We start from the raw sequence: 11,298 nt of genomic DNA, 5'->3' as shown, positions 1-11,298 counted from the left end.
TGGAGAAAGATCCCTGTTTTGCTGGATGACCTGATGTGAAGTTGTCTCTCAGCTCTCCAAACTGTCTCCTTGTAATGTCTCATTTCACCACAACAACCTGAAGCTGTTCTGAGGAAGACAGGAGTGATGGGATGGTCACACATCTCTGCCAGGTTTGGAGACTGTTTCCCCACCCTGATTTTTGCAGTTCTGTTCTGCAGAGGCAGATGTGGAAGTTCATCCTTCCCATGAGCAAAGCTGGATTTTCCTGCCACAGTCCTGCTCCCTCTGGAGACAGATGAAGTTGAGGGGCTTTGCTGCTTTTGCTCTTTTGAACTTCAGCCCAGTATGACCACAGTGAGCTCAGAGAATGGCAAAGGCAAGACCAGCTTGTGGTTTCTTCTTTCCCCACTCCCCTTCTGCAGGGTTTTATAGCAGCCCCCCTAAAAGTGGGGATATAACCAGAAATGGTCTCATCTCTCTTATTACAAGGGTGAGTTGGTTCATCCAACTTGTAAGATCAGCGCCCAAATGAGGTAATAAAAGTAACCCTCTGATTTTAGTAATATGAGAGTTGGATCAGAAGGTGAGAAGCAAGAATAAACAGAGCAAATGGAATGAGAAATGACTCATTAGGGATTGGTGCTCATATCCCCCTTGGGGAGGAGAGAGGCTAAGACATGGCTCAACTGTGTAGCAGAACAAACTCATGTGCCTTATGCTTTCCTTAGCACTACTCTAGGTTGTCCTTGTGTCTGTAGGAGATGTTTCTGCAGGGAGGGAAGTGAAGGCAGAGGGAATCAGGTTCCATCCTCATCTCCTGTTTCCAGCTGCCACAGAATGGAGTTGGCCTCTTGTATTTGCACAATACCAGACCCATTGGGTGCCAGAGATTTGAAAGCTTGATTGATGGTGTTGAGCTTCAAATCTATGGGCCATGGGAGGATGGTGTTGACCTTGGGGTCAAGGGCAAGAAAGTGTGTGGGCCAGAAGAAAACTACCCCTGCCCAAGCCCCAATATGCCAAATCTTATTTCTCTCCAATGACATCTCACTTGAGATCCCTGCAGTACTCCCTGATCCCGTGGGGAGCCTTGTCTGTGGGAGGGCAGAATGAACCCTGCTTTGATTTCCTGGGAAAGGTTTATCCTAGGCCAGCACAGCATCTTAGTGGGAAGCATGTACAGCCTTTCCTTCTTGAATTTCCTGAGCCTGATGCTGCCCTCCTGTGTCACAGGACTGAGCCCAACACTCTGAAGCTCGAGAGAGCTGCAGTGTCAGGAGAGCAGAACAGCTGCCCAGGGTGGGGGGGATGCTGGCAGGGATGCAGGCAGTGTTAGCAGGGGAGCAAGCAGGGCTGGCAAGGGAACAGGCAGCTGCATACAAATTTCTGCTCATTTTGTTTGCCTAGTTTCTCTTAATAAGCTCCACCACAGTGCTAAGGGCAGTGTGATATTAATCCCAGGTTTTGGTTGGAGCTCAAGTGCAGCACTTGATCTAAGCTGATATAACCCAGTCTTATCTCCTGACACCCCTTTTTGTGGAGTTAGTGGCATTTCACTTACAGCTTTAATGCTGGGAGATAACATTACATATCCAGTGTCTGATGGATTCATTGTGTGATTGATAAATGACATGCATATTTTTTGCATGAAAACAGGCCTTGTAATGTGATTCCCCACGAGGAAGATTCTGAAAGGTTTTAAAGAGAATCTTTGTGCCATGCACAGAATTTGCTCAGTACGTTGCTATTTATCTGAAATCAGCCCATTTATTTGGGACAGATTACCCACAGCACCTTCCCTGCCCTGTGTGTTTGGATTATGAAGCATCATTACTTGGAGTTTTAATGTGATTGCTGCATGAAATGTTTCTGTATCTCTCCCTTCTTCCAAGCAGTTACATGAAATACTGGCAGCTGTCTGGGATATTTTATGGGGTTTGTCTTTTCTTTCTCTGGTAGATAATAAAACAATTCCCTGCTGTAGTGAAGAAATATTTGGAAGATAGCAAATGTTTCATGGTACTGTGACATGGCTGAGAGATTGGGAGGGAAACCAGAGTCACTTGGCTGTGAGGCTGCTGCTGATTCTACAGGGTGGACATGAGCAGTTTCTTCATACTTCCATGGATTTTCCATGTTCTCGATGTGATTATCACTAGCAGTTAGTTATTTTAATTCTTTTTGAACAGAAAGGTGACTTACCTAATCCCTAAGGTTTCCTTATGACCCTGTGCAGAATCTGCTTCTCCAGCTCCAGCAATGCATATTCAAAGAGTATTTGGGCTGTATAATAACTGGCAGGTTTCTAGTAGCAATAACAGCCTTAAATCAGTCCTGTAAAATCTCTAATTTAATGCTGAGTTTCTGTAGGCCAGTTAATGAATTCCATAAGAAAAAATGTAGCTTCCTAGCTGATTCTTACAAGGAGGAACTGTGACCCAAACCTGGGGAGGCAAAATTAATTTTGTGTCAATCTGAAATTTGCATCTCTCTCTTGGCCTTTTGCTAATCAACAGTAATCCTGATTATGATTAGCACACTTGAGGCAGATTGGGTTCTCTCATTTGGGCATCTTTCTGTCTTTCAGAATGGCAGTGGAATCCTTTCATTAAGGCTAGTAATTTTTGGACCTTACTTCTTATCCCTGGTGGATTCAAGGAGTAATCTGTTCCCTAAGACTATTTGTCTTTCAGAATGGCAGTGGAATCCTTTGATTCTTAAGGCTAGTAATTTTTGGACCTTATTTCTTATCCCTGGTGGATTCAAGGAGCAATCTGTCCCCTAAGACTGTTCCATGCATTTGGCCAATGCTGTAAATCATTTGCCAGAATAACAAAAAGGCTATAAAGATCTCTTGATCCACCATCCCCTACCACAAAGTCTTTTAGTTATAAGTCTGGTATTTTTAGTGACATAGATTTAATATTTTCATAAAGTAATTTGAAAATTTTCCCATAAGAATGACATAGATTTAATATTTTCATAAAGTAGTTTGAAAATTTTCCTATAAGAACTTAATTTGCTAAGCAAATCCTTTGTCAGCATTAGGAAATGCTCTTGGTGTCTTTAATACCATGGAGCCATTGTTTACAAGCTTGTTTTTTCTTTAAGAGAAATATTTTTGTGGACAAACAGTAGGTTTTGGCAAGGGAAGTGTGTAAGGAGCCCAAGGGACGTAAGTACTCAAATCCTTTGGTAATTCCATGCCCAAATGTGCAAAATTCCACTTGATTCTAATTAGAAATTCTAGTGGAGCTTCAGAACAAAAGTATAATCATAACATTAAAATTGCTTTGGGTCCTTTTTTTCTCAGGTTGCACAAAGGTGAGCTGGAAAAGGCCCAAGCCCCTCACCTTTTCCTGTTGTGCTGCTCTCATCTTGCAGCTTTTCATTTAGAGCCTTGTGGAGGAGGAGAGCACATGAGGCATCTCAGCCTGTTTCAGGCACCTGATGTGAATCCCTCAGCCAGAGCCAAGGGCTCCTCACCTGGTGGGAAGCAGAGAGCTGATCCCAAAGCCATTGCTGAGAACAGATGGTACTTTGTCAAGACTGAGTTCATCTCAGACTGGCCTGGCTCCTTGTCCCTAGCATTCCTACATCCCCAACAGATGACAAGCAATATATTGGGCAGGGAATGATGTGATTTTGAAGGTAGAAGTCTATAGCTCCGATGTATTTTTATCATATGTTTTAAAGGAACAGTGGGGAATCTGATTTCACTCTGAGCTCCTTTGTGTGCTTTGCTCTGCAATGAGCTCTTAGCACAACACTGAAGGATTGCTGGATCCTTTCCACATCTAGCTTCTTCCCTGGCTCTCACACTTTGGGGTGGTGGTGGGGGCAGGCTGCAGGGCTCACAGCAGCAGAGGTAAATCCCACTGTGTAGCAGATTCAGAGAAGCTCCCCAGGTGCCTCAGAGGGACCAGTGCTAGTCCTTCCCTCCTGGTTGCTCTCTCAGGCAAAACCTTGAGGGTCTGATGATCACAGAATCATAGAATCGACCAGGCTGGAAGAGAACTCCAAGATCGAGTCCAACCCTACCATTAGACCATGGCACTAAGTGCCACATCCAGTCTCATCTTGAAAACCTCCAGGGATGGTGAATCCACCACCTCCCTGGGCAGCACATTCCAATGCCTGATCACTCTCTCTGGAAAAAATCTCTTCCTGATATCCAACCTAAATTTGATCTGCTGAACAGTGCCTGTGTTTCATCTGGACTAGCAGAGTAACGTGTGCTCTGATTCCCCTCCAGAATGTACCTGTGGAGGAAACAGTTGTGTTCTCCATCCTCGTTTTTGGAAATGCTGTAAAATTATTTGTAGAAAAAGCAAAAACTGTGCTATCAGTGGATTGATAGAAACCTTTGGTCCATGTTTCTGTCTTCCAGGCAATAGCTGATGACATAAACCTCACCTTTTGTTCTACATTGAGTCACTACAATGACATCAGCTATTGCTCCCACCATAATTTATCAATACAGTGAAAGCTCCTCCATGCGCTAATTATCTTGTCCCCCTTGGCCAAAGCCTCTAAGATGTAATAGGGATGAAGTCACCCAGGTTCTCTCTGGGCACCTGGTTCATCAGATTTTAGTGGACACTTACTGAATGCCTTTTGGCTTTTGAAACTAAGTGCTTGTGTCTGTGTTGGAGCCTTCTGTTTGCAGGTTTCCATTCTGTCCTCCATCAGATTCTGTAAAACTCCCCACTTAGATCTGTGTCTTGATGAATGACTCAAAAGTTCTTATATTGCCAAATCATTTGCTATACAGAAGGATATGTCCAACAAATTATGCAATTACCATTATTAATCAGCTTGTGTCTCTACAAGATCAAGGGAATCTTACTTTACGCCGAAATTTTCAGCTGATGAGTTGGATTCGTGCAGTTTCTTTTCCTCCTCTTTAGAAAGTGATGGAGGGGAGTGTATTCTGTCAATGCTTCAAGAGACCAAATATCCCCTGCTTATTAATTAATAATATCCATCTGGACTTTTATCCAAAGAAAAAGCATTCTGAGCCCTGTTGTATCCATTTTTAAATCTTTGAAAGCCCTGCCCTGCTTTCCTTGTTTCTAGCACCTACCTAGTTACAGGACATCAGGAATGCAAGTGGAGAACTGATGATGGGAGGAGGCCCTGAAATCTTCTTTTGATGAGTGGGAACAACCAGAATAGGGTTCTTGAAAGCCACTATAAGCCAAAAAAAGTCCTCTGACACTGAACATCTCAAGAAGATGAAAACCGTCCTCCCATTTCCATTGTCCCTGGCCTGAGCTTTTGATCTGATGCAAGAAATGTGGTATGTGTCTGAAGTCCAGAAAGTTTATGCTGGCAAATAGAGAAGGAGGAGGTGGGTTGAGTAAGCTGGGACTGAGCTGCAGGCACATAACGCTCGTGTCCCTGCTGAGGGCCCTGTGCGTGAGCAGCGAGGAGCCAGACCCTGAGCCCTGGGAGAGGAGCAGGAGCCAGACCCTGTACAGAGGTGAGCCCAGAAGGTCTCAGAGGCTCAGGGCTGAGCTCTGCAGGCTGGAACCTCTGCCGCTGGCGCTGGCCCGAGAGCTCCTTGGCCAGTGCAGTGCGTCGTCCTCCCGCGCTCCCTGCGCCTTCCCTCGCGGCTCCCGCGCCGGGCCCGGCTCCTGCTGCAGAGTTGGCAGGAGATGTGGCTCCATTTCAGCTCTTTTCCAGCCTTCTGACCCAGTTCAGCTGTGTCTGAGACATGGGGCCTGGAAACCCTCATGCCGCTGGGACCTCTCTTGCCAAAGGCTCCGGTTCAGTGTGTCCATTTAGGCTCAGATTTGGCTTTTGCTTCCATACATGCAAAAAGACAAAAGTCTGAGTGTTCTGCTGAGTCGAGGCCATCCTTCAACTTGGACAACACAGTGTGAAGTGGGGAGGAAAGGTTTTCTTGTCTTCTGTAGGGATCTGCTCTCCTGGCACCATAGGCAGCAACCACAACTGCTGTTCTTCTCTGTCCCTGCCCTGGTTGGCTGAGTGACTGTCATTACCCACAGCATCTAGGTATATATACATATATATGGTGGCATGAGGATATTTTCTACCTCCATTCTTCATGGAGACACAACTTTTGTGTTGGAAGCAGTAAAAGCAACAGAGGTGGGCACTGCTTGCAATGAAGATTCCCATTGAAAACCACATGTTCTTCCCTTGGTGTTATCCCTCTCTCTACTTCAACCTTATTAACTAGAAAACACCAAGATGTTAATACTGAGACCTTTAATACATTGCACATTTTGCTAATTTGCTTTCTGGCTGTGAGCCTCTGTGGTATCATTTTCCAGCAGTTTACTCAGAGGGCTAGAAACTTTTTTTTTAGTTTAATGAAAGTGGGAATTCTCCTTGGGTCCCATGACTATGGCAATGGCAGCCTGAAAGGAAAACAAAACGTGACAGAAAATAGATATATGGTTCCAGTGCTATTGCAATAATGTGTAAGGACCCTGTTTGTGCTATGTGCTGTGCTAGCTATGAGAGGACACTCCTTGTTGAAAGAGCTGAGTAGAGTTTGAGATTTTTGAATGTGACTAAATCCCATGTGCTTTTCCTTCTTTAGTTTGGCTCTGTGGATCTCACGGATGTGAGAGCTCTCTTCTTTCTGCTTTATTTCTTTTGGGCACTTCTTCAGCCCTAATCATAAAAACTAGAATTTCTCAGCAATTTCAAGTCTGGAGACTTCCTGACCTCTATCATTTCGTGCCCAGGGAAAATAAACTTGTTACTATGGTTTGAGCCTTAATGACTGCAAAGTATATATAGTCAATTTATAAAAGCACATACTGGCTTATTCTGTACATGCCTTTAAAGCTTTTACAGCATTTATCAGCAGAGCACTCATTTAAAACATGTTGTTTTAATGAAAAGGATACTGTTGCCACTGTTTTGTGTTGATTATGTGGTAACACATTTTTATTATCACCCATAAAAATGATTTGGAGCTGTTCCACTCCAGATGCAACCTTCAGCATTGCTGTGCTAGCACTGCTCTCTCTGCCCAGGAGAGCCACAGGCCCCTGCAGTTTGCTGCTCTCTGACCACCACTGCATTGATTTAGTGTCACTCCTTCCACAGCTTCTCTGGGCTGTGGCATAACACTGTCCAAGAGAGCCCTTGTGTGGCCCTTCCCTGCAGCAGGAGCATCCCAACCCTGCCCTGGCTGTAGCCCTTCTAATTTGCCACCTCCAGAGTTAGTTTTCCCTCTCTGGCCAAGGATGTTTTGGCAACATCCAGGTCTTTGCTGGGGAAGTAAGAGGATGATATAATAGTATAGAGTGATTCAGAAAAGGCCTTCAGCACACATTTGAGTCCATGTTAATGGGAATTAAGCTTGATTGTGGTAAGGCACATGCTCAAGTGTTTGTTGAACTGATAACACATTTCCTTGCAAGTCTGACAAATCTTTAGGTAGAACAGAGTGCCAGAGGCAGATGGAACCAATTCCTTCCTTGTCTGGCATGAGTGAAGCCTGAGGAATAAAAGCGTTGTGACCTTACTCCTTTTCACTTAAACAGGACTCTGGATCCATGAGCAAAGATCCTTGCAATGAAGGAAGAATTTTGCTTGTTTGCAAGAGTGAGGTTCAGTTCCCTTGCACTTAACCTAGCTCCCACTTTAATTAGTTTCTGATTCACCCCCATCAGGCCAGTACATTCTGCAGGAAGTTCATCATTTCTGGCGCTGCTGCAATACTGACTCTCCCCAGGCCTTGCAATAAAGGAGCGATAAACCTTGTAATAATTGCACTTTAAAAACAAACAAGTGGAGCCAAGTCACTCTCATTTATAATTGCAGTGTGACTTCATTATGTAAAGACAACACAGCATGTAAAAGCTGAAACTTCTAGGGATTTAGTGGAAAGTTTGAGCTATATTCTCTTTTATATCCCTTATCCCTAAATCCATATTTGCTTAGGTGGTTTCCAAATAGGAAGAGATGGTGCTGTAACAAACCTCAGTGTTGCACTCCCAGAGCAATCTTCCCATGTAGCTTTGTGTGTAGAAGTCAGAATTTGCTGGAGACTTGGATCAAAATTCTTGTTCTGGAAACCTCAGCCCTACTCCTGCCTGATGGACGTCCTGTGTCCATCCTGGGCAGGGATCCCTCCAGCTGCCAGGGCAGTGGCATCCCAGGTGTGGCTCAACCAGAGGCTGCCAACACTGGCTTTCCCAATAGAAAATGTGTTCTGCCCTTGGCCTTTGCTTAGCTCCTGCCTGGCTGTTGGGGTAAAATCCATTTGCAGTAGAGCATATGGGCTTGGCATTCCAGGTCGGTGCTCCTGAAGCTTTTCCTAAAGAAATCTTCTACTAGTTTGCTATGCCACCCTTGCTTAGTGGCAGAGGGATGAAGCTTTTAGAATCAACCAGAAATTTTCTCTTTTTAAAATCCTTATTTTGTGAAGGCTTTCATTGAAAATGTTGGCTCTGAAGTGCAATGGATGTTCTGCTGAGCTTCATGTTAATGGAGTTTGTCAGTGGGCAGAGTACACCTGGTCCTCCATCCCTCTGGTCCTGTGGACATTTAGGGGTTTTGTAGCCATGGTAAGGACTAAATCCCAGTTTTGTACAGGCCACCAGTAGCCAGGAGAGCACAGCTTAATGAAGAGCAGCCTGATTCATATGGGCAAATGGGTCACTTTGCCAAGGAGTGTAGCTTGTAAACGGCCCAAATAGCACCATGGCACCCAGGGATGTGTGTTTATTTGAAGGTAGTGTTAGCAAGATATAGAAACAGCTCTGAGTTTGAGTAATATCCTATCACTTCTAAGTAGATCTTTTTTAGGAAATTGCCTGCTTTTTTTTTCTTTGCTTCAAAGTTAAAGTACTTCAGTTCTTTAAAAGATTCGTATTCTCCATCATCTTTCACTTGCAGCCAGTGCTTGTCCTGAGGCACCTCAGTTTGCTGCTCTGGTCCTCCAGGTATAGCCCTTCACCTTGGACCAGCTCTCAGTAATCTCTGATTTTGTGACTCTGGGATTGAACACATAACCCAGGGAAATGCTGTGTCCCCTGACACCTGCTTTGGTCCCTGGTTTCATGTTTCTCACCAGGAAGACAATCCCACGTGAGGCTGAGTCTCTCTGGAGGCAGTGAATCCCTCTCCACGGAGGGTGCATGTGGGACCCTTTTGCAATTAACACAGCAACTTCCTACGCTAATTGCTGCTGCTTTCCAGGAAACCAATAAAGCTTTAACACCAAACTCCAGTGGTCTGGGATGCAGAGTTATTCCCAGCTCCTGCTGGCAAGGAGAGGAGTTCCCAGTCTCCTTCAGGATTGAGATGGAGTATGTAACCATCAGGCTGACCTTGTTTGCATTCCCTGTGTCCTTGTGTAGATCCTTCTGCTGGAGGCTGCGGAGCGGAGCCCATCACTGGAGAACAACCTGCCCATCACTGGCACGACAGCCACGTGGTATGATGATTTGCTGCCAGATGCCTTTCCCCTGCTGAATCCTGGGACTGTCCTGAGAAAAACTGTGGGATCTGTTGGTAAGCCTAACCTGCTCTTCACCACATCACCCACCCCACATACAGAATTCCTGCGGGGTAACTACAAAGGAGGCTGTGTCAGTCTGCTCTAGTGTTGGAAGCTGGGAGGAGGGAGGTTGGAAGGTCTCAGCCCTTCCTTGAGTTCAGGCAGTACAGAGCAGGCATGTTCTGGGACGAAAGCAAGCTCAGAGACTAACATATGAAGCTCCATGTTATCAGCTGCCTGTGGCAGCCTCAGTTTCTGCTGGCACAAGCATCATCTGAGAGCTGAATTTGTGTCTCTGGGAAGTTTGAGGTCTGTTAACCTCAGTATGGCCACTGTGCCTGCCTCTGTGTTTCAATGTACTTGTTTTAAGCCCAAAGACTGTGGATTTTGAGGCCTGGATAGACTGAAACATTCCTGGGGAAACTCCAGAGAGCCATCAGGATCACAGTGGGACATTAATACTCACCTACTGAGCACCAAATGCAGTGTTTCCCAGCCTGGGAGCAGTGCTGGGGGTAGAGCACTGGGCTGCAAGGGTAATTCTTAGGTTTATTAGGACAAAAAAACTTTCCCATGAATAGCAACATCAGTTGCAGTCTGCTTTATATTTTCTAAATTTGCCATAAACACAATGGGCTGTTTTATGATCCCTCTTGTGGCATGAAAAAAAAATACACTTATAAGAAAATCTCCCTCTGAGCCCACTTGGCTAGACAGATCCCCACGCATTGAATTTCCTTGACCTTGGCATCTTTTTGCAAGATCCCTACTCTCTGCTTCCAAAGCCCTGTCTGTCTGTTGCTTTGCTTGCTCCCAGAGCAGTTCTTTAGTCTCTTTAGAGCCTACTTTGCTTTTTTCTTCTTTTTTTTCCCCCCTTTTTTTGCTTTTTCATTTTCTCGGACCCAGCAGTTTATTATGGCAGCCCTTCATGACTGCAGCAGACTTGGAGCAACCAACATAGTCCAGATGTTGTCCATGTTTATGATTTGACATGATGCCACAACATGGAGGGAGGTTCACTAATAATATGTTCTGCAAAGTATTTTCAGAACCACAGGAATGGCTGCCAGGAACTGAATTAAAGCAGTTTCCCCCAGTGTCCATTATATGCTCATTTTGCCTTCTCCGTGTCATTTATTTTTGCTGTCACAGTATCTCTACACCTGCACTTTGTTGTACTAAAGTCAGTCCAGCAAAATGCTGGTGACTTTGTCCCTTCTAGTCAAAGTCCTCTCCTCTAGGAGGCTCCATTCACATGGTCATCTCTTGCTGAACACAGAGCAGTGACTGCCACTTGCCCAGGCTTTTGGCCATGCTGCAAAACAGAACAGCTCTCCTGTAGCTCTTGTATCAGGCTGACTCCATGGCCCAGAATCATCACCCTCCACCCCTGCAGCAAATTCAGAGGGTAGCTAATGGTCACCTCCAAAAAGCAGGTGATGATGTCTAAGCTATGTGTGAGTCTGTCATGTCAGCCAAACTTCCAGGCTGAGCACACAACCAGCTGCACGTGTTCTACCAGGTGTAGTCCTTGCTCACTGTGACTTTTTATTTTTCTGCCCTTGTTTTATTTAACCTAGTGTGAAACAACAGCTAAGCATAATAACTGGGAATCAGGAATGTATTGGAGCATTTCGACAGCGTCTTTCAGCAATTAGAAATAATCAGCTAAGTTGCTTATTGACTTGTGGTTGCCTGCTGAGCCCCTACCCAAGCTCTGTGGGCTTCAAATGGCTTGCTGAGGAGCTGTGGGGATATTTCATGGATCTGGGTCCATAGCTGGCTTCTTTCCCTTCCCACACCCATCTGTATCTCCAAGTCAAAAC

The 11,298-nt window shown here is 45.1% G+C and overlaps 1 protein-coding gene across 1 annotated transcript in view; it reads left to right on the top strand.

The window, feature by feature from the left end:
- LOC103801497 (collagen alpha-1(XXVI) chain-like) overlaps nt 1-11,298 on the top strand; it is a gene marked incomplete at its 5' end in the record, with an annotated part of 36,799 nt that overhangs the window by 2,202 nt on the left and 23,299 nt on the right. The window contains one exon of the mRNA XM_009073912.1: nt 9,333-9,486. Coding sequence (XP_009072160.1) covers nt 9,333-9,486 — 154 coding nt within the window. The remainder of the gene's footprint in view (nt 1-9,332; nt 9,487-11,298) is intronic.

Source organism: Acanthisitta chloris, unplaced genomic scaffold (genome assembly GCF_000695815.1).
Source record: "Acanthisitta chloris isolate BGI_N310 unplaced genomic scaffold, ASM69581v1 scaffold9714, whole genome shotgun sequence".
Lineage (NCBI taxonomy): Eukaryota > Metazoa > Chordata > Aves > Passeriformes > Acanthisittidae > Acanthisitta > Acanthisitta chloris.
This window is presented reverse-complemented; position numbering and strand designations above follow the sequence as displayed.